This window comes from Lepidochelys kempii, chromosome 4 (assembly GCF_965140285.1).
Source record: "Lepidochelys kempii isolate rLepKem1 chromosome 4, rLepKem1.hap1, whole genome shotgun sequence".
Classification (NCBI taxonomy): Eukaryota; Metazoa; Chordata; order Testudines; family Cheloniidae; genus Lepidochelys; species Lepidochelys kempii.
The window spans coordinates 30304775-30330817 of record NC_136383.1 but is presented as its reverse complement, the minus strand read 5'-3'; the positions used below and the strand labels follow the sequence as shown (position 1 = coordinate 30330817).

Sequence of the window (26043 nt, the reverse complement as noted above, 5' to 3'; positions counted from 1 at the left end):
ACAAATATATTTGGGTATAATATTTAAAGTCCCAACACACGGTGTTAATTTCCAGGAATGTTATTTGCCTAGCTGATTTCAATGTACTCCCCCCTACCCAAACAATAATACCACTAGTGTTGATAGGGATGAATTTAAATAGGATGTTGAAGCTCATTCGCTAAGAGAGTTTTCCGAAAAGAAGCAGAAGAAACAGTCAAACTACATTGGGTTCTACCCTTTCATGTTATATCACATTACTACTTTTTATTAAGTAAATTCTCTAAGCTAGTTTATGGGCTGTTGCTTGCATGGTATCAATGGTAGAATCAAAATTGAACTATGAACCTCAGAGTTATTTAATTTCATGTGCTGTGTTGCACACAACTACCTCAAAATTTCAGCATTTTATTTATTATTTTGAAAGGGAAGACAACCTACAGTTCAGCCACACTGACACAAATCTGCCCAATATCCAACTTAAAATTTAAGTGCCCCAAACCTATTTGATTATTTTTTTTCATTAGTTGTAAATACTTCCTTTCTCCAGGAGTTTAAGAGTTAATGTGTATGACTTTTCCTACTGTAGCTCTATTGATTGCTCTTTTCTATCCTCTCCAATAAAAATCTAAACAGCAAGTCTGCAAACTAACTGTTGTAGATGCCTAAGGGATTCAAAAAATGGAAATACCTTTTTTTTCTGCTTTCTCCTTTTTTTTCTTTTCTTCACTTCCACCTTTAATTTGGTTTTTGGGACCAGAAGGATAGGATGTGACAGGTATAGGCTGTGGTAAGTCTTCCGAAAATGAAGCTGTAGAAATGGTTCCACTGGATGGAACTGGGATATGTTTCACTAAAATTAAACATGATGGAAGTTAAAATGCTATTTAAGTTCCTTAAAACTATAATTGAAATCAGGGCATTTTATCTGAAATACAAAGAAAATTTAAAGGAAAACAACATAGGAAATGAGTGCTTCAGAAAATAAAATAAACAATATTTCAAATATCCAACTATATCACTTTACTAAGCAGACCTCACACACCATACAAACCTACAACAAAATTTATTCTGATTAAATAGCTGTATTATTGTTTTTATATTGGGAAACCTAATATTTTTTCCTCAAAGAAAATGGATAACTTTAAAAATACACAAGAAAAAGAAAAAGCAAGAGAGGTGAGTCCATCAATCCTATGCCTACCTGTTCCTTCCCTCCCCCATCTCCATTTAATCTGAGGTTTAAGTATACTCTTAAAAGCAAAACACAACTTTGTGTAAACACATACTCAAAGAGAAAATGAGAAGCAAAGGCCCCGGCAAAAATTTATGCCTATGCTCAACTTTATGTATGTGACTACTTCCATTAGCTTTAATGAGGCTACTCATGTGCATAAAATTAAGCACAAATGTAAATCTTTAGAGAATCGAGGCTTAAATCACCAGGAGACAAAAATAATTTGAAAAGCAGTTATAGCATAATTATAATTTTTAAATGTTGTTATGAAGAATATAAAAGTTGTAGGAGGCAAAATATAATGGAGACTATTACCATCACAGGGTTGGTTTTTTTTGCTAAAATGATACATGATTGATTGAGATTGCAAAAACACTTTTTTACATACAGAAAAAATGTGAACCCAGAAACCATTTTTGAGGTGGGGGAGAACTGGAGAGATAAAGACATGATCTTGGGGTTTAAGTGAGTACAGGACTGTGAGCCTAAGAGAGAATTTAAACAATCATTGTTTCAGTCAACTAAAAAAAAATCGTTCTGGGGCATCAAAAACATTTCTCCACAGATATGTGGTAAGTACCAATGTGACAATTTAAGACATTCCCAAATGTTACATGAAGACTAACATGTCCAATCCTCTCCATGTCTGTTTTTTAGAAGGTAATCTTCTTAGGCAAGGGCTGTCTTTATTTTGTGTTTTGTACAGCACTGGTTGCACTGTGCTTAATAAATAAATAATATATTCGGTAAGTCATATTTTTAACCACATACATTTGTTATTACACTTTGAGGAAACAGACTAGAGGTTTCTATGTAGGAAGAGCACCCAGTGACGGAGAGCTGGAAGAAGAAACTTCTAACAAGCCCCAAAGGATGTATGTTGGAGATACAGGAGAGAGTCTGAGAAGAAGAAAAATTTAACTGGGGAGACAGAAAAAATGAAAGGAGATCACATGTAATGTGATATGTAAAGTTACTGTTACCAAATTTTGGCCTTTGCAACTAAGACATCTCACCTGTTCTAATGAGGTTTGAGCAGCCTTTCTTAGACAAGAATTAAGAAAAACCTTTATTCTGTTCTCCCCCTCCCATATAAACATTGCTTTATTTAAATGCAACCATAGTTTATATTCGATTGTTAATTTTGAGAAACAAGCACTGACTATCTCTGGAAACCTTTTATCTTTTAGACAGGCAGTGATTTGTACCTTAAGAAAGGCCACAAATGGAGGGAATGGTGGCATAAAATGAGATGACCCACTGTTATAATAATGAAGTATGTTGTGCAGAAAATTTTGCATATTGTAAAGCAGAGGATAATTAAACTTATTTGAAGCATGTGTTACAGGAAGTGTGTGGTAACTACAGCAGTAGTAAGATATGTGGTCATGAATAAAGTACAGTACAGTTTTCTTTCAAATCTTAGCAATATTAGTTTCATATTAGCAACACTTGCTGATAAGTAGGATATGATTCTGTCACGGAGGTCACAGATTCTGTGACTCTGCAGGACCTCTCTGACTTCTTCTAGGGCAGGGCTGGAGCAGCTGTCAGCTGCAGCTCAAGAACTGAAGCAGTGGCTGGGGTTAGGTCATCCCTCTGGGGCTAGAGCAGCAGCAGTTAGCCACTGCTGCAGGGGCTGGCAGCCCACCCCTGGGGGCCCACCCGAACGGCAGCTGGGATTGAGTCGGGGCAGTCAGCCCCAGACAGCGCGCTGTTTGTTGCCCTTCCCCCGCAGGATAGTAAAAGTTTTAGTAAAAGTCAGGGACAGATTGTGGGGGTCCATGAATTTTTGTTGATTGCCTGAGACCCGACCCTAATTTTTACTAAAAATACCATGACAGAATCTTAACCTTTCTGATAAGTTATTCTCAGATTGGTTACTTGCAATATTTGTTTGGCAAAGTGAAATATGCTGACAGCCAACAAATTAAAGCTGCTTTCATCACAGGACCACTACAATTTGTAAGCCTGTTATCCAGACAATGAGACAGGGTTACTTCATCCTACAAACATCAATAGTAAATGAGATGTTATTTTCACACGTAACAGCAGGTGGTCCTGTCAAGGTTCCTCCCCCACTCTGAACTCTAGGGTACAGATGTGGGGACCTGCATGAAAAACCTCCTAAGTTTATCTTTACCAGCTTAGGTCAAAACTTCCCCAAGGTACAAAATATTCCACCCGTTGTCCTTGGATTGACCGCTACCACCACCAAACTAATACTGGTTACTGGGGAAGAGCTGTTTGGACGCGTCTTTCCCCCCAAAATACTTCCCAAAACCTTGCATCCCACTTCCTGGGCAAGGTTTGGTAAAAAGCCTCACCAATTTGCCTAGGTGACTACAGACCCAGACCCTTGGATCTTAAGAACAATGAACAATCCTCCCAACACTTGCACCCCCCGCTTTCCTGGGAAATGTTGGATAAAAAGCCTCACCAATTTGCATAGGTGACCACAGACCCAAACCCTTGGATCTGAGAACAATGAAAAAGCATTCAGTTTCTTACAAGAAGACTTTTAATAAAAATAGAAGTCAATAGAAATAAAGAAATCCCCCCTGTAAAATCAGGATGGTAGATATCTTACAGGGTAATTAGATTCAAAAACATAGAGAACCCCTCTAGGCAAAACCTTAAGTTACAAAAAAGATACACAGACAGAAATAGTTATTCTATTCAGCACAATTCTTTTCTCAGCCATTTAAAGAAATCATAATCTAACACATACCTAGCTAGATTACTTACTAAAAGTTCTAAGACTCCATTCCTGGTCTATCCCCGGCAGAAACCCAGCATATAGACAAAAAGAAAAGGAGTACTTGTGGCACCTTAGAGACTAACCAATTTATTTGAGCATGAGCTTTCGTGAGCTACAGCTCACTTCATCGGATGCATATCGTGGAAACTGCAACAGACTTTATATACACACAGAGAATATGAAACAATACCTCCTCCCACCCCACTGTCCTGCTGGTAATAGCTTATCTAAAGTGATCATCAAGTTGGGCCATTTCCAGCACAAATCCAGGTTTTCTCACCCTCCACCCCCCCACACACAAATTCACTCTCCTGCTGGTAATAGCCCATCCAAAGTGACAACTCTCTACACAATGTGTATGATAATCAAGGTGGGCCATTTCCTGCATAAATCCAGGTTCTCTCACCCCCTCACCCGCCTCCGAAAAACACACACACAAACTCACTCTCCTGCTGGTAATAGCTCATCCAAAGTGACTACTCTCCCTACAATGTGCATGGTAATCAAGGTGGGCCTTCTCACCCCCCCCACCCCGCTTTTTTTTTTTCCCCCAGGGACACACACACACACACAAACTCACTCTCCTGCTGGCAAAAGCTCATCCAAACTGACCACTCTCCAAGTTTAAATCCAAGTTAAACCAGAACGTCTGGGGGCGGGGGGGGCAGGAAAAAACAAGGGGAAATAGGCTACCTTGCATAATGACTTAGCCACTCCCAGTCTCTATTTAAGCCTAAATTAATAGTATCCAATTTGCAAATGAATTCCAATTCAGCAGTTTCTCGCTGGAGTCTGGATTTGAAGTTTTTTTGTTTTAAGATAGCGACCTTCATGTCTGTGATTGCGTGACCAGAGAGATTGAAGTGTTCTCCGACTGGTTTATGAATGTTATAATTCTTGACATCTGATTTGTGTCCATTTATTCTTTTACGTAGAGACTGTCCAGTTTGACCAATGTACATGGCAGAGGGGCATTGCTGGCACATGATGGCATATATCACATTGGTGGATGTGCAGGTGAACGAGCCTCTGATAGTGTGACTGATGTTATTAGGCCTTGTGATGGTGTCCCCTGAATAGATATGTGGGCACAGTTGGCAACGGGCTTTGTTGCAAGGATAAGTTCCTGGGTTAGTGGTTCTGTTGTGTGGTATGTGGTTGTTGGTGAGTATTTGCTTCAGGTTGCGGGGCTGTCTGTAGGCAAGGACTGGCCTGTCTCCCAAGATTTGTGAGAGTGTTGGGTCATCCTTTAGGATAGGTTGTAGATCCTTAATAATGCGTTGGAGGGGTTTTAGTTGGGGGCTGAAGGTGACGGCTAGTGGCATTCTGTTATTTTCTTTGTTAGGCCTGTCCTGTAGTAGGTAACTTCTGGGAACTCTTCTGGCTCTATCAATCTGTTTCTTTACTTCCGCAGGTGGGTACTGTAGTTGTAAGAAAGCTTGACAGAGATCTTGTAGGTGTTTGTCTCTGTCTGAGGGGTTGGAGCAAATGCGGTTGTATCGCAGAGCTTGGCAGACACACAGACCCTTTGTTTCTCTCCCTTCTCCCAGCTTTTGAAAGTATCTTGTCTCCTCATTGGTCATTTTGGTCAGGTGCCAGCGAGGTTACCTTTAGCTTCTTAACCCTTTACAGGTGAGAGGAGCTTTCCCCTGGCCAGGAGGGATTTCAAAGGGGTTTACCCTTCCCTTTATATTTATGACAGGTCCTCTAAGTACTCACTGCACATTCCACAAAAAGGTAATGGAAGCACATGAACTATTCATGCGCTTCCAAGATGAAAGGAAAGGGTTAAAGATCCCTTGGTCTTTACTTGGAGAAGACATCACAAGCCATTCTGTTGATCAGTTCCTTAGATTCATAGACTCTAAGCCAAGAGAGACCATTAGGTTGTCTAGTCAGATCTCCTGTATATCACAGGACATTAAAGTTCACCCAGTTACCCATGTACTGAGCCCAATATCTTGTGTTTTGCTAAAGCAGGGGTGGCCAACCTGAGTCTGAGAAGGAGCCAGAATCTACCAACATACATTGCCAAAGAGCCACAGTAATACGTCAGCAGCCCCCCATCAGCTCCCCTACCCTGCTCCCAGCGACTCTAGCCCACCGGCAGCCCAGCCGATCAGCACCGCCTCCTCCTCCCTCCCCGCAGCTCCCAATTAGCTGTTTCCTGGCATGCAGGAGGCTCGGGAGTGTGGGGGTGGGGGACAAAGGGTAGGAGCGAAGGCACTGCAGGCTCAGGGAAGAGGTGGAGTGGGGGCAGGGCCTGGGGCAGAGCCAGAGTTGAGCTGTGAGCACCCCCCAGCAGTTGGCGCCTGTAGCTCCAGCCCCGGAGTTGATGCCTATACAAGGAGCCGCATATTAACTTCTGAAGAGCCGTATGTGGCTCCGGAGCCAAAGGTTGGCCACCCCTGGGCTAATGCATAAACTTTAAAAAAGGCATCCAGTCTTGATTGGAAGACATCAGGAGATGGAGAATTCACCACTTCCCCTGGTATTAGTTCCAGTGGTTAATCATCCACACTTAAAAAATTGTGCCTTATTTCTTTAAATATGTCTGGCTTAAACTTCCAGATATTGGTTCTTGTTATGCCTTCCTCTGTAAAGAGAAAGAATCCTTTAGTACTCAGTATTTTATCCCCATGAAGGCTCTTATGCAATGTAATCAAGTCACTTCTCAATCTTCTTTTCAATAAAATGAACAGATTGATCTCTTTAAGTCTTTTACTGTAAGGCCTTTTTTCCAGACCTCAAATCATTTTTGTGGCTCTTGTCTGCATGAACTCCAGTTTTTCAACTTACAGTTCTGGTGTCCACATTTTGAAAAGCATGTAGTATTCCAATACTGGTCTCACCAATGTCATATACAGATGTAAAATCATCTTCCTACTTTAACCTACTACTCCCTGTTTATATATCCAAGCCTAGCATAAATATCCTTTAATTCTTTATCATCTGGATCCCATATCAGCTTTTCCATTATTTTGCTTTGGACTGTTGTCAGGCTAAGCAGCCAACAGTTAAACTTGCCCTTTGGTCACCAGTTCAGGAAAGGCTTCTTGTTCCTCCCATTCTTAAAAGATGCCTCATTCCATATGCTGGTTTATATGTTCCTTGTAGTGTGAATACATAATAGACTCATAAAACGTTCTTCTGTTCAGTAGAAAAAGGCCTTACATTTAGTTCTGCTCTCCATCCACATAAATTGCCTAAATGAAGAAGTAAAGTCTATCCAAAACATTTGTTAAACAGGATATTAATTCTCTATCCTTTTTATACACTACAATTGCAACCTGAAAACTTTGTATACATAGAGGCTTGTCCCTTATGTGTAATAGGGAATATTTTTCTGTAAAATACTTCTGTGAAATATCAGTAGACACCTCTTACCCATACCTGCTTATCCCACATCTGAAAAGAATACTAAGGTGAACTATTGCAGGTTCTCGGCCACTGGGGGAAAAAAACAGACTCATGGATAGTCTAGCATATTAAAGGGATTAAGTCATGTGAAAGGAGGAGGTTGAACCTCTGCATTTATGAAGTGGTGGTTCTTTTGAAGACTGCACATGCTGATTTAACACCTGAACAAGTCAGTAATGGGAAGCAGTAAGATCATGCTTCACTGGATATTGTCTTATCTGGTTTCCAGTACTAGAAGTGTGAAACAAATAGACTAAAAATGTTTTTTTTTTGTTTTGTTTTTTGATATATTCTTCAAGAACATTTGTTTGCAGAAAATGAAACCCTCATGCTGTATTTGGAACACTGCAGCTTCCTCTTTTTGTTCCTTTTCTCTCAAAAGTAAAATTGCATAATAAGGGTGAGGACTATATCAGCCCCAGGCTTAAAAAGATAGACCCAGACTGTGGGACAATGACAGAGGAGGAACAGTGGTATAACAAAGTCTTTGTTGTTAAGCCACAGGGCTGAGACTCAGAAAAGCTATGTTCTAATCTCAGTTCCACCACAAAATCCTTGGACCACCTTGGTAAGTCATTTAGGCGCAGCTTTCCCAGAGTGCTCAGTACCCTCAACTGTGGCTAGGTCTTCAAAGGAGCTCAGTTCCAGATGAGGTACCTAAATGAGGTACACAGAGTTTCAAACGCATTCGTCACCAAACATCTTCCAGTGTATTGTAAGAGCACCCAGAAACCTCAGTCAAATTTAGGTCCCTATTATGCCAGGCACTGTACAGACATTTAGAAAGGCACGGTCCCAACCATAACTAAACTTTTCATATGTAATTGTCACTTCTGCAACTTACAAGAGAACTTAAATTACAGAGGTGGTTAACCACCAAGAGGTATGGTATTCCAAAGTGTCACCAAAGCAGCCAAAAAATATGCCATGGGTGTGACTACAAGAATATGAATCAGGAAGTATTAAACAAGTGATCAAAACAGCAGTCAAAGATGGTGACAGGATCTATGCCCACACATGTGAAGATATAGTTCTTCTTCCTTTCTCTCTCACCTCCATTCTGAATTTCTGCTTGGATCAGCTCCTGTTTCAGTCCCTCAATTTCTTTCTTCAGTTTAGCATTTTCTACACGAAGCTTCTTCTCTTCTCGGAGAGATGCCTGCAGGACTAGAGTTGACACAATTTACATTAGAAACTACAGGCTCCAGTCATTACGCATCCATTTGCTAAGTGCTGAATGTCACTTATCTGAACAAAAATAGTTACATATTAAAACAGTTAAAACTGTTACATATTAAAAGCAAATAAAGGAAAATTTTAAAAATAATTCAAAGTTATCATTAGAAGAGATCACACATGTTAATGAACATTGACAGTGGTTTCTCAAATATCAACTTTCATGCCTTCCTAATGGATTTACATCTAAATCATAATCAAGCTACTTTTTGTTCCCCTCTCAAATTCCTCCGGTGGCAGCAAACTGAATCTATAACTTTGTAGTCAACTATATGAGGTTCAACAAAATAACCTATATTTGTAAACACCCAGATTTCTGTCCTGATATACAATAAAAAACCCCACTGAAGTTGGCAAACTAAATACAGAATGTACAATGAGGTTGCCTGCTGTGAAAGTAAGGACAGTCTTATTTAAACAATGGAAAAAAGGTTCTATTCCCAGTGTGCCCACAGGCTTCCTGGGTGACCTTCAGCAAGTCACTCAACTCTGTGCCTCCATTTCTCTATTCTGAAACGGTGATGCTGAGAGACTTATTCTATTCTTTTTAATAATTGTGAGGCATTCAAGATATTACATAAATTAGCATAATAGAAAAGATAATAAATAAATACAAATGGACTTGATTCACAGATTAAATTTGGCACTAGCTTTTAATAATACTTTCTATTTTGTTGAATGGTTGATGTGGGGTAACATTGGGATTAAACTTGAGAGCGAATGGTATTTGATTCATTCTTTGTATTTTAAAAATGTATCTTGTAATTTTGTTTAACTAACTGAAACAATGCTGATATGGTTATAAATTGTTTTGAGGGAAAAAAAGACTGGCAATAATGGCTCAACGTTTTAATCTTTAGAGCCCCCTTGTTTCTGACTAAAGAAAAAAGCTGGGGGTATAAGAAAGATGACAAAATGTTTCAGTATAAGATGTTGTGGCATTACCTTTGGGCTATGCAGAATGTGTGTTGAAAAGTGTGATCACTTTAAATTTATAAGCAAAACATTTAAATTACATGCCAAGAGGAACTCTTTAGGAATTCAGAAGATGTAAGGTCCACATGCATTCATTAAAAATGTTAGCAGTCTGAATTCTAAACTATAATACTATCAAAAAGGTGGCAAACACAATATTTCTATTTGGATTGTGGTAGGGCCTAAAGGCCCCAATCAGGTTTGGGACCCTGCAAAAATATAGTAAGGAAAAGACGACAAGAGTAAGCATGACAAACAAGGAGAGAATGAGGACATGGGTAACAGTAAATTCATGCAATTAAATGATTCAGAACATACAACTTAAGTATTTGATATTCTGTTTTGGGGTTACTGAATTTTTTCTTACAACCGAGCAATCATTATGAGTTGTCTGATTTTTGGTAGGTGTCATAGCAGAAGTGAGGAGGGTTCTGAAGATGACAACTAGCAAAACAGTTCAGGGTGGCATCCCATGCAAAAGGAGTGACAGAAGAAAACATGAAAAATGTTTTAAGAGAGTCTTGACTGCCCATTTTTCTCTTTACTTATAGAGTGGACACCGGGCAGTAGGAGGAGGATGAGGGTTGGGGGAGAGGAGGAGGAAAGGGAAGAGGACGATGCAATAAGAGACAAGAGTGAATAATTAAAGAGACCAAGAAATTTGAATTTAATACTGGAAAGCAGGGAGCCAGTGGAGAGATTCAAAGCAAGTGGGGAGGTGACACTGTCAGAGACATGGGTAAGGAAGATGAATTAAGTAGCTGTATTTTGTATGGACTGGAAATGTATGTGTGAGGGTTGATGAAGTGGTTATGGTAATCGAGACGTGATCTGATAAGAACTTGGGAAAAGTTTTAGTGGCATGGATTTTTGAAGTGAAGTGTAATAGAGAAAAAAGAGGCAGGATTTAATATGATCTGACTGCAGTAAGTAGGAGAGGAAAGAAGTCAAAGACAGCCCTCACTTTATGGACCTGAGTGCTAGGGAGAATTATGCTACTGTACAGAATGACAGAGAATGGAAGAGAGGGCAGGACTTGGGAGGAAAGATAAGAAGTTGAGTTTTGGGCATGTTATGTTTCAGCGGGTGGTGAGGCATTCAGGAAGAAATGTCAGTCCATCTACCAAAGCAGAAATTCTGGGAATGTCATATACAGGATTATGACAGACTAACTTAAACCAATGTGCTGCAATAATGCCTATGCACACATATCTAATTTTTTTTGGTTAACAAAACAGACAGTGATGAATGAATGTAAGAGAAAAGATTCCCATCTATGGAGTGATATTTCTTCTATGATAAGTATCAGGACAGTGTACAATGAACTATGAAGGGCAGCACTGAAGTTGATATATCTTAAAAATGTATTAAAAATTATGGAGGTATGTATTAAGACTTTGCTTTGTAAAGAAGACAAGGCAAAAGAGGAGTCTTTGGCCCTCTGATACTGATTAGGAAAAACTTTTTCACTAGGAGGGTGGTGAAGCACTGGAATGCGTTACCTAGGGAGGTGGTGGAATCTCCTTCCTTTGAAGTTTTTAAGGTCAGGCTTGACAAAGCTTTGGCTGGGATGATTTAGTTGGGGACTGGTCCTGCTTTGAGCAGAGGGTTGGATTAGATGATCTCCTGAGGTCCCTTCCAACCCTGATATTCTATGATTCTATGACTAGACACTAAGTTTTGGGAAAGATTTAAGAGATGAATGAGACTATTTCATTATCAATACAATAGAAGTAAATTTTTGACAGCTGTCAAGTGTTCGCTAAATTTATCAAAGCCATGAATGAAAAGAATGGTTTGGCTCATAAGCAGAAAATGCTTATACAAGACTAAAAAATGCCGTTTCCAAATACAGTGTAGAAAGAAGAGAAATGGAAAAAAAAACCTATTAAGATTAAAGCTTGAAAATAGTAGTAGATATTCTTGATGGAGCACCTTCATCCTTTGAAATGAATGTGTATAAAAGTATCGCTCTGTTGAGAATGAAAAGCCCTGTAGTAACTATGACAGACTAAAAAATGGAAATGGAGTTGTTTCATGAAAATACACAGAATATATGGCTAAATATTAGACTACTGAGGACACACCCAAATCATATAAATCCTGGTTTCTGGAAACAAGCTGGGGCATATATTTACCAATATGGAGTATTCCGTTGTCAGAAAGTGATCTAACATTTACATCGAAGAGTCAGGCAGAGAGCTTGCTGACAGCTTCAGAGAATCCTATACAGCAACACACAGTGATGGAAGTGTGTTGAGTCATGTCCCTCCTTGGAATAATTCACTTCTATCCTCCAGGGCTTCCACAATCTGTTTGTGTCATTGAAGCCATCCCCTTTTATCGCTTCCAGAATAGAAAAAACATAACTTCACAGCACTTTCTCATTCCTTCCCTTTCATTCCTGATTAGTAAATTTGCTTTAAGACATTGCTTTCTTACTAGCTTTCTCTTTTAGAAGAGCAACTTGCTGTTTGAGGTATTCAATGACTTGATCCGCCTCTGCACCCTTTTGCTCCAGTCTGTTCAATACTGCATTATTGGCTGCCATCTTTACCAAGGAACGGGCTAAAAACCTGAAACAGGAAAGCGAGAATAATGTGAACATTGCCTTAATGTAATTAACTTTACATTCTTATGCCACATGAATCCGCACTAAAATCAACTGCTGATGCAGTAGGAACATTTGTTAAATGAGCAAGCAGGGCTTCCTCCCGCTAAATGAAAACCCAAACAAACAAAAAGCAATGTTAACCAGATTCTGATGTTTGCCAGCTGCGTTTAAGTATTTTGGAAGACCCATCTGTAGAAAACATGCTCCTGCTTCACAGCAGAGCACCAAACCCTACCTTCCCAGAATGAAAGGCAGATTCCCGAGACAGAGAATGAATCAATGAGCAATGGGGAACAAATTAAAAACAAAGAGGGAAAAAGATAAGGGAAATAAGTTTAGACTGAAGAAAAACATGTCTCATATTTGTATATGAAACATTTATGAAATTTATTAACCAAAAATTCTATTAAGAAGAGTAAGAATGCATAAGAATAGCCATACTGGGTCAGATCAATGGTCCATCTAGACCAGCATCCTGTCTTCTGACAATGGCCAGTGCCAGATCCTTCAGAGGGACTGAACAGAACAGGGCAATGTAGAGTTATCCTGTTGTCCAGCCCCAGCTTCCAGCAGTTGGGAGGTTTAGGGACACACAGAGCATGGGGTTGCCTCCCTGATCATCTTGGCTGACAGGCATGAATGGATCTGTGTTCCATGAACTTATCAAATTCTTTTTTGAACCCAGTTATACATCACAATATCCAATGGGTTGACTGCATTGTGTGAAGGAGTTACTTATTTTTGTTTTAAACCTGCTGCCTATTAATTTTATCGTTTGACCTCTAGTTCTTATGTCATATGAAGGGTGAAAACAACACTTTCCTCTTCACACACTCATGGATTTATGGACCTCTATTATATTCCCCATTAGTTGTCTCTATTGTAAGCTTAAAAAGACAGACTGTTCATGTCTTCTCAAATGGAAATTGTTCCATACCCTTAATCACTTTTTTTTTTTTTTACTCTTCTCTGTACCTCTTCCAGTTTTAATACACCTTTTCTGAGATAGGGTGACCAGACCTGCACGCAGCATTCAAGGTGTGGGCATACCATAGATTTATATAGTGGCATTATATTGTCTGTCTTATTAGCTCTCTCTTTTTCTTAATGGTTCCCAACATTGTTAGCTTTTTTGACTGCCTTGCACATTGAGCATGTTTCCAAAGAACTATCCACAGTGACTCCAGGACCTCTTTCTTTAGTGGTAACAGCTAATCTAGACCCATCAATTTTTATATGTAGTTGGGATTATTTTTTCCATTGTGCATTACTTTACACTTATCAACACTGAATTTCATCTGCCATTTTGTTGCCCCCCGTATAGTAACTCTTTGTAACTCTTCAGCTTTTGGTCAGCTTTGGACTTACCTATCTTGTATCATCTGAAAATTCAACACTGTTCACCTCCTTTTCAAGAGCATTTATGATTATGTTGAACAGAAACAGGTTCCAGTACAAATCCTTGGGGATCCCACTATTTACCTCTTTCCAGTGGGGAAACTGACTATTCCTACCCTTTGTTTCTAATCTTTTAATTAATAAACTACTGATCCAGGAGAGGACATTCCCTCTTATCCCATGACTCCTCAGTTTGCCTAAGAGCCTTTTGTGAGGGACTGTGTCAAGCATGTGGACAAGAATGCTTTCTGAAAGGCCAACTACACTATATCATGGATCATCCTTGTCCACATGCTTGCTGATATCCTCAGAGAATTTTAATAGATTGGTGAGACATGATTTCCTTTTACAAAAGCCATGTTGACCCTTCCCCATCATATTGTGTTTATCTATGTGTCTGATAAATTTGTTTTTTATTATAGTTTCAACCAATTTGTGTGGCACTGAAGATAGGCTTACTGGCCTGTAATTGCCAGGATCACCTCTGGAGGCCTTTTGGGGGAGAGGGGTGTGTGAAAAAAATTAGAATTACATTCAGCTACCTCCAGTCATCTAGTACAGAGGCCGATTTAAGCAATAGGTTACATACCACAGTCAGTAGTTCTGAAATTTCATATCTGAGTTCCTTCAGAATCCTTGGGAGAATACCTTCTAGTCCTGGTGATTTATGACTATTTAATTTATCAATTTATTCCATAACATCCTCTATTGCCACTTGAATCTGGGACAGTTCTTCAGATCTTTCAGGTAAAAAGAATGGCTCAGGTGTGAGGATCCCCCCACATTCCTCTGCAGTGAAGACTGATGGAAAGAATTAGTTTAGCTGTTCTCAGCAAAAGCCCTCTCTTCCTTTACTGCTCCGTTAGCATCTCAGTCATCCAGTGCCCTCTTACAACTTCTAAATCCGCCACATAAGTCAAGGAGTTAGAAGGTAGAGGATATATTACACATTTATGGTTGTCCATAAGCATTAAAAACAGAGAAAATCACATTCTGTTTCTCTTAAGGGCAACTCTCAACCCTAACTATACCATAAAAGGAGGAACCAAATTCCCCCCACATCCCCATTTTTTTTTATTTCCACTTTCAGAGCTATTTTAGTTAATATTTTGAATTCACCACTTCCTTTCCACCTTCTGACTGAAGGCAGAGATTGAGGGCACTCTGTTGATGACACAGGAAAGACACAGAGAAGATAAGAGGACAGTCATAAGGACGGCCATACTGGGTCAGACCAAAGATCCATCTAGCCCAGTATCGTGTCTTCCGACAGTGGCCAATGTCAGATGCCCCAGAGGGAATGAACAGAACAGGTAATCATCAAGTGATCCATCCCGTCACCCATTCCCAGCTTCTGGCAAACAGAGACTAGGAACAACATCCCTGCCCAACCTGGCTCATAGGCTTTGATGGATCTATCCTCCATGAATTTATCTAGCTCTGTTTTGAACCCTGTTATAGTCCTGGCCTTTCACAACATCCTCTGGCAAGGAGTTCCACATGTTGACTGTGCATTGTGTGAAAAAATGCTTCTTTTTGTTTGTTTTAAACCTGTTGCCTATTAATTTCATTTGGTAGCCTCTAGTTCTTGTGTTATGAGAGGGAGTAAATAACACTTCCTTATTTACTTTCTCCACACTGGTCATGATTTTATATACCTCTATCATATCCACTCTGAGTCGCCTCTTTTCCAAGCTGAAAAGTCCCAGTCTTATTGTTTCCTCATATGGCAGCCGTTCCATACCCGTAATAATTTTTGTTGCCCTTTTCTGAACCTTTTCCCAATTCCAATACTTTTTTTTGAGATGTGGGCGTACCATGGATTTATATAGAGGCAATATGATATTTTTTTGTCTCTTTGCTGTTATGCAGGGACAATGGCACATCTAAATCTAGTCACCTCTACCTCCTCTCTCAGGATCCTCAAGAGATCTGCTTTCAGATAATTTTGAAAATTCCTCCCTAACACAGTACAGAGGATCTGTGAGCCCCTGCTCTGCCTCATTGAGAGCCTTCACTTGCTAAATCCAACAGGGCTTAGTCCTTTCCCTTCTCCTGTTCAATGTTTATGTCTAACCATTAAGAGACAGTAGATGCTACTCAAATGTCAGCTATATATTGGTGACGAACAGCTATATAATCACTCTCCTCTGCAACAGACTATGCTTTTCCCATCTACCTGGAAAAAATAAGCACTTCTATGAATTACAGCTAGCTGAATTATAATGAAAGAAATAAGCAGATGACACTGGTGGACAGGGAGAAGCACTCTGAAGATCTCCCAGGACAAAAGACAGCTCCATCAGCTGAGGGAATCTGTCCATCAATCCCACAGGTGTATGGTCTCGGATTCTATGACTAGACTCCTAGGTTGTAGCATTGTCCAGAAACACCCTTTTCATTTCAAATAGCAAGATAACTGAGCCTGCTTCTCTCGGACAATGATTCTGCCACGATAATCTACATCTATTTCTTTGAAAATGAACAACTATAATACTTTCTATCTGGAGCTGACAACAGAATCCACACTGCATGGGTACTTTAAGAATGGAGTTTCAATTTTAATTCTGATTCTCCTGCCTGTTTAATAGTAGTGAATTAAAAGTCATTTAAAGATGTTTGCGGACATAAATTTCCTTTACATTTTATAAGACGTAAATGCTGAGACAGCATTAAAAGGTAACATCTTATGCTTAATTTATACAAGGTGGCTAACTAAACTTTAGTGATCGTTGAGAAATATGTAAACTATAATTCTCTCAAGGGAGTGTAATACTAACAGCATAAGCTTAGCCAACAACAATAAAACACTACTAAAACTTCAAAGTGAATAGAACTCGTACATTTTATAGTTATTAGCCAAGTCGGCTAATGAACTGAGGATCGGGAAATGAAGTTACATAATTACACCAGGTAGACTTTTCCCCACTTGTCAAATAAATTTCCAGAGATCTAATATTATAAACAGAGGAGAAACCGGTATTTGAGATATTGTTACTAAGAGCCAACAGAATGAAACGAACTGTAGAATATGCAAGAACTGCAAGAACTTGCCAATATGAAGAGATAATAAGATATACATAAAAAACAAAGTTTCTTATAGGTAAAACTTTGTTTAAAATTGTGTACTTAATGTAAAATATAAAACATTAAAAGCATTAACTGAAGGCTAATAAAATTGTGGTTTAATGTTATGACAATCAATAGCTGGGATTTGCATATTCATGTTTTCCTACCACTTGTTTTTCTGCCTGCGTAATCTTTGGATAATATGCTAAGACTATAAGAAGAGAAGAAAAAAACTGAATACTGTAACTTGGTAGAAGACAGAGCCTAAAGGAAAACAGAGAGATCTTCTGACCTTCAACTGAGCCCAAGGTCCAGAAAGTCACTCAAGAAAAATCAAGTCATTGAGATTTAAGAAAACTACATTTGAAAGGCTGCTATCCCTTCCTTCATATAAAATGTAGACACAGAAAACATGCCCTCAGGAGTAATCACCAAGCCTACTCTTAAGCTCAGTATCAGCACCAGGTGAAGGGCTGCTCAATGTTTATGCCTGCATCTGCAATTGCTCCCGTGTCTGCCTTTACCAGCCTTGCTTGGTTTCTAACTCTGGCTCTGACAACTAGACCTGACTGCTAGGAGCACTAGACCTGACTGTCCTGGTCCTGAAAAAGTCTTTACAGTTAGAAAAGTGATCAAGTATGTTTTCTTGATGTCTTTTGTCCTGCTTAAATAATTTTGTTGAAGGCTTTTCCATTTACAAACTTTATTATGAAGTTTACTCCATTCAAGTTTTAAGGTTGTGAAGACGTATCTTTTGATAAGCCCTGTGTTAAAGCCACCGTTAAACCTAAATGAATCCTTGCTATGTAAGATTAATGCCTTGTAAGTAAAAGAAGCATAAGGAGATCTACAAATTAACACCTGGACTTCAGACTCATCCTACATTAACAATAATCAGAGGAACACAAAAACCTATATTAAAAGAAAGGTTCCTGAAAACAGCTATATCAAAAATAGGTTGACACAGAGTTATTAGGCATGCATTTAAATTCCAGTGGGAAGAAATATTTGTTAGGTCCTAATTTTTATTTAAAGTTCTTTTATAATGGATAGTTGAAGCTCAAAGCACGAGTTCCTAACCGTATCCATATGGTTCTACTTGTAATTTGAAATGCAACAGGTCAGATAAGCAGAAAGTTATTTTCAGAGGGGGATATTCCTTGACTGCAATAGATCTTAGAAGCAAATAATTCAAATCTATGTTTGTTAAAATATATTAAGCATTTATTTAAATGCATACAGTTGTTGAAATCACCTTAATTCCTCCAGTTGACTCAAATGGATATCATTTTGTTCTCTAAAGACATTTATTGCAAGTCTGCTACCTTGTTTCTAACCTACAGGTGTTTGCATTTCCACAGTGACAGAAGTAGCCTGTGAAGTGATATGGCTCAATGCTACAGTCCAGGCGCAGGCCACATGTTCACAGCCTTGAAAAGGAGTTTGGATTGGGTACACGAATTGTATACTATTTTAAGATTCAAGGTGCTATGTAAATAAGTGTAAGAGTATCCTTATTGGCTGAAATAATTTTCATGAAAATCTACAGGTGTCAAACCTTTAACTGGGTTGACAACTAAAAGGCCCAACTAGAATAAGCAGTTTACTCTCTCTGTGGAAAATGTCACTTCTTGATAGATTATAGAAATAAGAGAAGCCAAGAGGTCTTGGAATCAATGTTATAGTCAATGGTCTTTACCAAGATGTTAACAGGATTATCATCAATCTATTCAGCAAAAGGAAAATAATAAGCATGGAAGAAAATACAGTAAAGATCCCTTCCAACCTAGAAGTATCTCCTTCTGCTCTTGTTTCTTGAAATGAAACAGGTAAATTTTATGGCCAAATTCATCCCCGGTGTAACTCCAGTGTCTTGGCAGGGAAAAATTTCATTTGGAATGTGTGTCTGTAGAAAAAACTCTGAGGCACTTTTATTATTAAATGGAGTATTTTGAACTAGAAGATGCCAAATCAGAAAAAGGAAATCAGATCACTAACCTGAGCAGAGAAAAAAAGTATACTTTAAGTGTGTCCAGTGAAGTCATCTGATTAACTAAAGTTCTTCAGTTAATCTTAAACGTCTGGCATTCTATCAAATCATTTATATATCAGAGATCTAGAATTGGCTGAAAAGCTCGTTTTCATTACATGAAGAATGATTGACAGTGCATGGATAAGACATGTATGTCTTGTAGATATAATAAAATGTATACTGATATCCAGAAGCTGCTTAATTTCTATTTTGATACAGTTAGAAAACTGATTTAGAGTCAGTTGCTAATTCAGTTCTATAAAGATTATTCATGTGAAAATCAAAAGTAACTTTGCTTACCCACTAATTGAAGACGGCTAATAAGGACTTTCAACATTTCCTTACCCGCATTTCTTTCAGTATCAGAAGCTTAACTCCAGGGGAAGCAGGTTTAAGCACTGCCAAAACATAGGTGATATAGAATGCAAATGAAGGGTCCAAATGAGAGAAATTTCCAATTTTTGAAAAACTATGGAGGGCAAATAAAAAGATCTGGAGGTCTTTACTCCTTCATTTCCTATATGCAGATTTTCTTACCTACTGCTTTTTTAAATAGTTGCCTGCATTCTTCAGCAAAAAGTACCATCTCCGGCATGCTTCGGCAGTCCCGTATGTCATAAGCAAAGAGAAGGGCTTATTTTATTTACTGGTTTATAAAAGAGAAAAAATTAGGGAGGGGCCCAAACAAGACAAAATTAAAATAGATATTCCATAAGAAAATAATACTTTGCATTTACACAGGAGGCACTATCAGAGAATTTCAATGTGCCTACTAACATCGTTAGACCAGAACTGATGTATTACTCAATGGTTCTGACTTTAAAAAAGGGGAAGAGAAAAAAAAAAGTAGTAGTAATAAGGAAAACACATAATAAAAAGATGACTGTGCTGTTATAATTCCCTGCTTTAAAAAAGTAGCCTTTTCTCCCTTTTTAAAGTGTTGCCAATTACAAATGCCTTTTGCCATACTGAAGAGCTAAAGCTAAGGTTCTAAAATGGAGAAATAATAAACTGTTTTTGAACCTATCCACAATCCTGAGATGCATTCAATTAAACTGTGTTTTTGGGAGAGAGATCATTTCATCAAGAAACAGGCTTTAGAAGCCAACTGGTTTCTAAAAACTTAAAAAAAAAAACAAAAAAAAAAACCCACAAAACTTGAATTTCCAATATTGTACTTTTTTTCAACTTTTCTGAGGACTGCCTAGTTCATATAATCACATACGAACTACAAAAATAGCATTACTTATTCCACATGACTGTAAGGATCATTTCCCATACGTAAATATGTTTTTCTTGGTATATTTGCACTGAAGTCTATTCCAACGACTTTACCTTTATTTTTAGATGGGTATGGGAAGTACCAATACAAATCCCATCACTTAATAGACAATGTCCCCACTTCCTCTTCCTACAGAAATGTGTCTCCAACCTTTCTACTTATTTCAACAAAAGTCATAACCATTTGTGTTTGTCAGCTTGGAGTTTTGCTAAGAGCAAGATTTTCAGATTAATATTTGTCCTCAGAAACCCTTCACTATTACTGCTTCCCCCCCCCCCCCCTCACACACACACACACACACACACTTCTCCACAATAAAAGAATCAGGTTGGCACAGACTTAGCACACGGATACCATCAGTTAGTGCTTCAACCATATACTTTCAGTGTTCTCATTCTGAGTCAGTCACAGAAAGTAAGTTTCTACATCTATTTTGTTCTAGCCACAGTGAGATTCAGTGTTGTCATGGCACAGTCAATCCTGTTCACAATCAATAGCCGTGTACAGACACTAAATAGACAGTAAACACAGGAGGGGTGGTGATTGCTACAAAATATATTGCTCCTAGTGCATGGCACTTTCATGGACAGGCAACTCAATAGGCCTAGGACGAGGCTAAGAACTGTTAGCAGAGAAAAATACAGGCGATACAAACAATGAAATAACATTTTTCGTTTTCCATTTAGAACATTCCATGCATATTCATTGAGCGCATTAAAAGTTGTTATTACAGCACTGTTTCATTACAGACATGGGACTAATTACATTCTGCAGGTAACTCATTGAGAGGAACATGAGGAAGACAAAATTCCTTCAACACAAATACTAATAAAATCACTAATTTAAAATACAGGGAAACCTATAAAACTACCTATATATGGATAATCACTTTTTCTGTCTTTAATTTGTTGTAACAAATAGCTCTCAAACAGTTTCAGATGTCAATATTTTTTCCCCATGAGGGCTTTTTAAGCTCTTCATTTTGGCCAAGTTGCATAGTGATGCACTGTTTTACTCTACGTATTTTAAATTGCTGCATTATCACCAACAATATCATTTTGCTTCTAAAAAGAATGCTTTGTTCAAATAAGAGGAAGGAAGGGAACAGCTTTTATTAGGATGCTTGTTTTTCCTATACGCAAGGCTTCTTGGCAGACAAACTTAGAAGAGACCATATATATTACAATAAAACATTCCATCTGTTTTCCAGACTCTGCTGTCCTTTACTCTGGAACATGCATGATCTGACAAGCTACTTACTGAACCAGCTGTAAGGCTATCAAATGAGAGAGATAATAGAAACAATAATAAATTAGAAACCCGTCCATTATAGTCCAAGACAGAACAAACAGAAAGAAGAGAACTGCCTTTAAACAATCAAAGCAGCAATAATATTTTATTTATCTGAGAAAAATAAGACTACAGCCTGAAAATTGCGACAACCACGTTTTCCTGCTGAACAATCAAACTTAAAGACTTAGCTGCCAGTAGAGAGATCTGAAAATCCTTTTCTCCCAGCAATCATGGCCGTAGTTAGTTATACAGCATTTTTCCAGACAGATTTAGTGCCTCCAAAATCTAAAATGTAAATTTAGTTTTTTAAAATATTCACAAGCTTTCAACTCCTGTGTAGTCAATGTTCAAACTACAATAACAAAGAGGGTTAAGGAGTGAATTATTAAACAACTATACTTGTATACTTCTGCCACTTTAAACTCACATGTTAAACTTTTGCAATAAGAGAGTCACAGTTACTGATTTATAAATTTCCAAATTGTTAATACAATCCCCAAGAAAGCGTCAGGCCTGAAGAATGACTTCTCCTGATTATCAGGCACTACCCCAGCTGCAGAACTTTGCTTTCCTAGTCCTAAGAGCCTTGCTCTCCCTATTTCTTAAAGCTGGAAACACTAAAAAACCAACCAACCAACCCACCCCGTTAGAAGAAACACCACACAAATAAAAGTGCTTTTCTAGGAACTGCTCAGAATTTACACTAAAGAACGAAGAGTTGACTCCAAAAACTCAGACAGGTTGGAAGTGGCCATAAGGCATTCTAATGTCATTTTAAGAGAAGGACTTCAACACCTAACTTTATGTTTTTACTAATTATTAGTAGATTTTCCCCATTCTATTCCCCCCCTCCTTTTCTGATTATTCTAGAAACCTGATTATCAATGGACCATTTTATCTCTCACAGACCACATTGGGAACAGCTCTTCTAAGCATCAGGACACCAGCCCCAAAGTAATCCTGCTAGATTATCCTTGTCCCTGCCTTTATCTATAAAGTATGTTTCAGGCTTTAAGTTTCATGATGTAACTTAAAAAAAGGTAACAATCAAATGCTTTTGTAACACTAAACGCATACAGTAATATTTAGCTAACTGAAGAAATATATAACAAGTCATCCTTGTTTGCATAGCCTGTCTGCCACTTCTCCTGGAAAAGTTTTATTTTAGAATATAATTTACTTTGACAGAAGGCTATCCTCCTTCCCAGACATGTACTCCTCTTTTCTCTTAACTGACCCTTTTCCTCACAGAAGTAAAGTCCCTTCATCTAGAAAGGTGAAATATGTAGTGTCCTGACATTAAATGACGGAAAGTCACCCCCCTTTCCCCCCAACAGCCACTATATTCTCTCACATAAGGGAAAATTTGTCAAACATTTTAAATAACAAAAAAGCAAAATACAGAATCTGGGCTCAATGCTCACATGACGTATTAGCTTGATACCAGTCTAAGATGAGTTTGAAAACAGACTTTAAAATTATGACTGGTTTTCGGGCACTATCAACAACTTATGTTTTACTTAGTTTGATTTTTTTCCCCTAAAATTTTTGACTCGGCAATATTGATTACCCATATAATTCAATAAAATATCATATTCCAACATGTAGAAATAAATCTCTCTGAAAGGAAAGCTTACCCAACAAGTTCTAAAGAGGAGACCTGTTCAGGAAGGGCAGAAAAGGTGGGGGAGTTGCACTGTATGTAAGAGAGCAGTATGACTGCTCAGAGCTCAAGTATGAAACTGCAGAAAAACCTGAGTGTCTCTGGATTAAGTTTAGAAGTGTGAGCAACAAGGGTGATGTCGTGGTGGGAATCTACTATAGACCACCAGACCAGGGGGATGAGGTGGACGAGGCTTTCTTCCGGCAACTCGCAGAAGTTACTAGATTGCAGGTCCTGGTTCTCATGGGAGACTTCAGTCACCCTGATATCTGCTGGGAGAGCAATACAGCGGTGCACAGGCAATCCAGGAAGTTTTTGGAAAATGTAGGGGACAATTTCCTGGTGCAAGTGCTGGAGGAACCAATTAGGGGCAGAGCTCTTCTTGACCTGCTACTCACAAACCGGGAAGAATTAGTAGGGGAAGCAAAAGTGGATGGGAATCTGGGAGGCAGTGACCATGAAATGGTCGAGTTCAGGATCTTAACACAAGGAAGAAAGGAGAGCAGCAGAATACAGACCCTGGACTTCAGAAAAGCAGACTTTGACTCCCTCAGGGAACTGATGGGCAAGATCCCCTGGGACAATAACATGAGGGGGAAAGGAGTTGTATTTTAAAGAATCCTTATTGAAGTTACAGGGACAAACCATCCTGATGTGTAGAAAGAATAGTAAATATGGCAGGCGATCAGCTTGGCTTAACAGTGAAATCCTTGCTGCTCTTAAATACAAAAAAGAAGCTTACAAGAAGTGGAAGATTGGACAAATGACCAGGGAAGAGTATAAAAATATTGCTCGGGTTTGCAGGAGTGAAATCAGGAAGGCCAAATCACACCTGGAGTTGCAGCTAGCAAGAGATGTTAAGAGTAACAAGAAGCGTTTCTTCAGGAATGTTAGCAACAAGAAGAAAGTCAAGGATAGTGTGGGCCCCTTACTGAATGAGGGAGGCAACCTAGTGACAGAGGATGTGGAAAAAGCTAATGTACTCAATGCTTTTTTTGCCTCTGTCTTCAAGAACAAGGTCAGCTCCCAGACTACTGCCCTGGGCAGCACAGCATGGGGACGAGGTGACCAGCCCTCTGTGGAGAAAGAAGTGGTTCAGGACTATTTAGAAAAGCTGGATGAGCACAAGTCCATGGGGCCGGATGTGTTGCATCCGAGAGTGCTAAAGGAGTTGGCGGATGTGATTGCAGAGCCATTGGCCATTATCTTTGAAAACTCATGGCGATCGGGGGAGGTCCCGGATGACTGGAAAAAGGCTAATGTAGTGCCCATCTTTAAAAAAGGGAAGGAGGAGGATCCTGGGAACTACAGGCCAGTCAGCCTCACCTCCGTCCCTGGAAAAATCATGGAGCAGGTCCTCAAGGAATCAATTCTGACGCACTTAGAGGAGAGGAAAGTGATCAGGTACAGTCAGCATGGATTCACCAAGGGCAAGTCATGCCTGACTAATCTAATTGCCTTCTATGACGAGATAACTGGCTCTGTGGATGAAGGGAAAGCAGTGGACGTGTTGTTCCTTGACTTTAGCAAAGCTTTTGACATGGTCTCCCACAGTATTCTTGCCAGCAAGTTAAAGAAGTATGGGCTGGATGAATGGACTATAAGGTGGATAGAAAGTTAGCTAGATTGTCGGGCTCAACGGTTAGTGATCAATGGCTCCATCTCTAGTGGACAGCCGGTATCAAGTGGAGTGCCCCAGGGGTCAGTCCTGGGGCCGGTTTTGTTCAATATCTTCATAAATGATCTGGAGGATGGTGTGGATTGCACCCTCAGCAAGTTTGCAGATGACACTAAACTGGGAGGAGTCGTAGATATGCTGGATGGTAGGGATAGGATACAGAGGGACCTAGACAAATTGGAGGATTGGGCCAAAAGAAATCTGATGAGGTTCAACAAGGACAAGTGCAGAGTCCTGCACTTAGGTCGGAGGAATCCAATGCACTGCTACGGACTAGGGACCCAATGGTTCGGCAGCAGTTCTGCAGAAAACGACCTAGGGGTTACAGTGGACGAGAAGCTGGATATGAGTCAACAGTGTGCCCTTGTTGCCAAGAAGGCCAATGGCATTTTGGGATGTATAAGTAGGGGCATTGCCAGCAGATCGAGAGATGTGATCGTTCCCCTCTATTCTATTGGTGAGGCCTCATCTGGAGTACTGTGTCCAGTTTTGGGCCCCACACTACAAGAAGGATATGGAAAAATTGGAAAGAGTCCAGTGGAGGGCAACAAAAATGATTAGGGGACTGGAACACATGACTTATGAGGAAAGGCTGAGGGAACTGGGGATGTTTAGTCTTCAGAAGAGAAGAATGAGGGAGGATTTGATAGCTGCTTTCAACTACCTGAAAGGGGGTTCCAAAGAGGATGGATCTAGACTGTTCTCAGTGGTAGCAGATGACAGAACGAGGAGTAATGGTCTCAAGTTGCAGTGGGGGAGATTTAGGTTGGATATTAGGAAAAACCTTTTCACTATGCGGGTGGTGAAACACTGGAATGCGTTACCTAGGGAGGTGGTGGAATCTCCTTCCCTAGAAGTTTTTAAGGTCAGGCTTGACAAAGCCCTGGCTGGGATGATTTAGTCGGGGATCGGTCCTGCTTTGAGCAGGGGGTTGGACTAGATGACCTCCTGATATTCTATATGATTCTATGACCTGCAACTAAAGGGCAAGCCAAGCCAAACCACTAGCTAACAACATCAGAGAAATCACAGAATGAGTTTATATACAGTATGGTATAGATATATGAATAGATTTTAAAGCCTTATCATGGGCTTAACATGAAAGAAAAGCTTCCTTTGAAATCTCTATACAATAGACATTAAAAACTGAACATCTACCACCTGCAGTAGACAAAATTACCACAAATATTGTGGTATTGCCCATTTCAAGTGCAGGGATTATATGCAAATACTTCAGTGTAGTAATCATTCATAGTTTAATTGCACCTATCATCCGAATAATACTTTAGTCGGTGTACCACATTGCTCAGATGAAAGGCAGAATATGGCAACCTTCCACACTTCTAGGTGGCTGGTCCAAGTATAAACCAGATTAGTAAAGTGGGACCAAAAGCTTCCACTGCTTC

General features: G+C 39.2%; 1 protein-coding gene across 2 annotated transcripts in view; it reads right to left on the bottom strand.

Annotated features, from left to right (window-relative positions):
* Positions 1-26043, bottom strand: part of AIMP1 (aminoacyl tRNA synthetase complex interacting multifunctional protein 1) — a 64833-nt gene that overhangs the window by 17080 nt on the left and 21710 nt on the right. For both annotated transcript variants that reach the window (XM_073340847.2, XM_073340848.2), the window contains 3 exons: positions 12051-12184; positions 8451-8564; positions 671-832 (listed from right to left, as the gene is read on the bottom strand). In XM_073340847.2, the coding sequence (XP_073196948.2) occupies positions 671-832; positions 8451-8564; positions 12051-12184 (410 nt within the window). Of the gene's footprint in view, positions 1-670; positions 833-8450; positions 8565-12050; positions 12185-26043 lie in introns of those variants that run through there.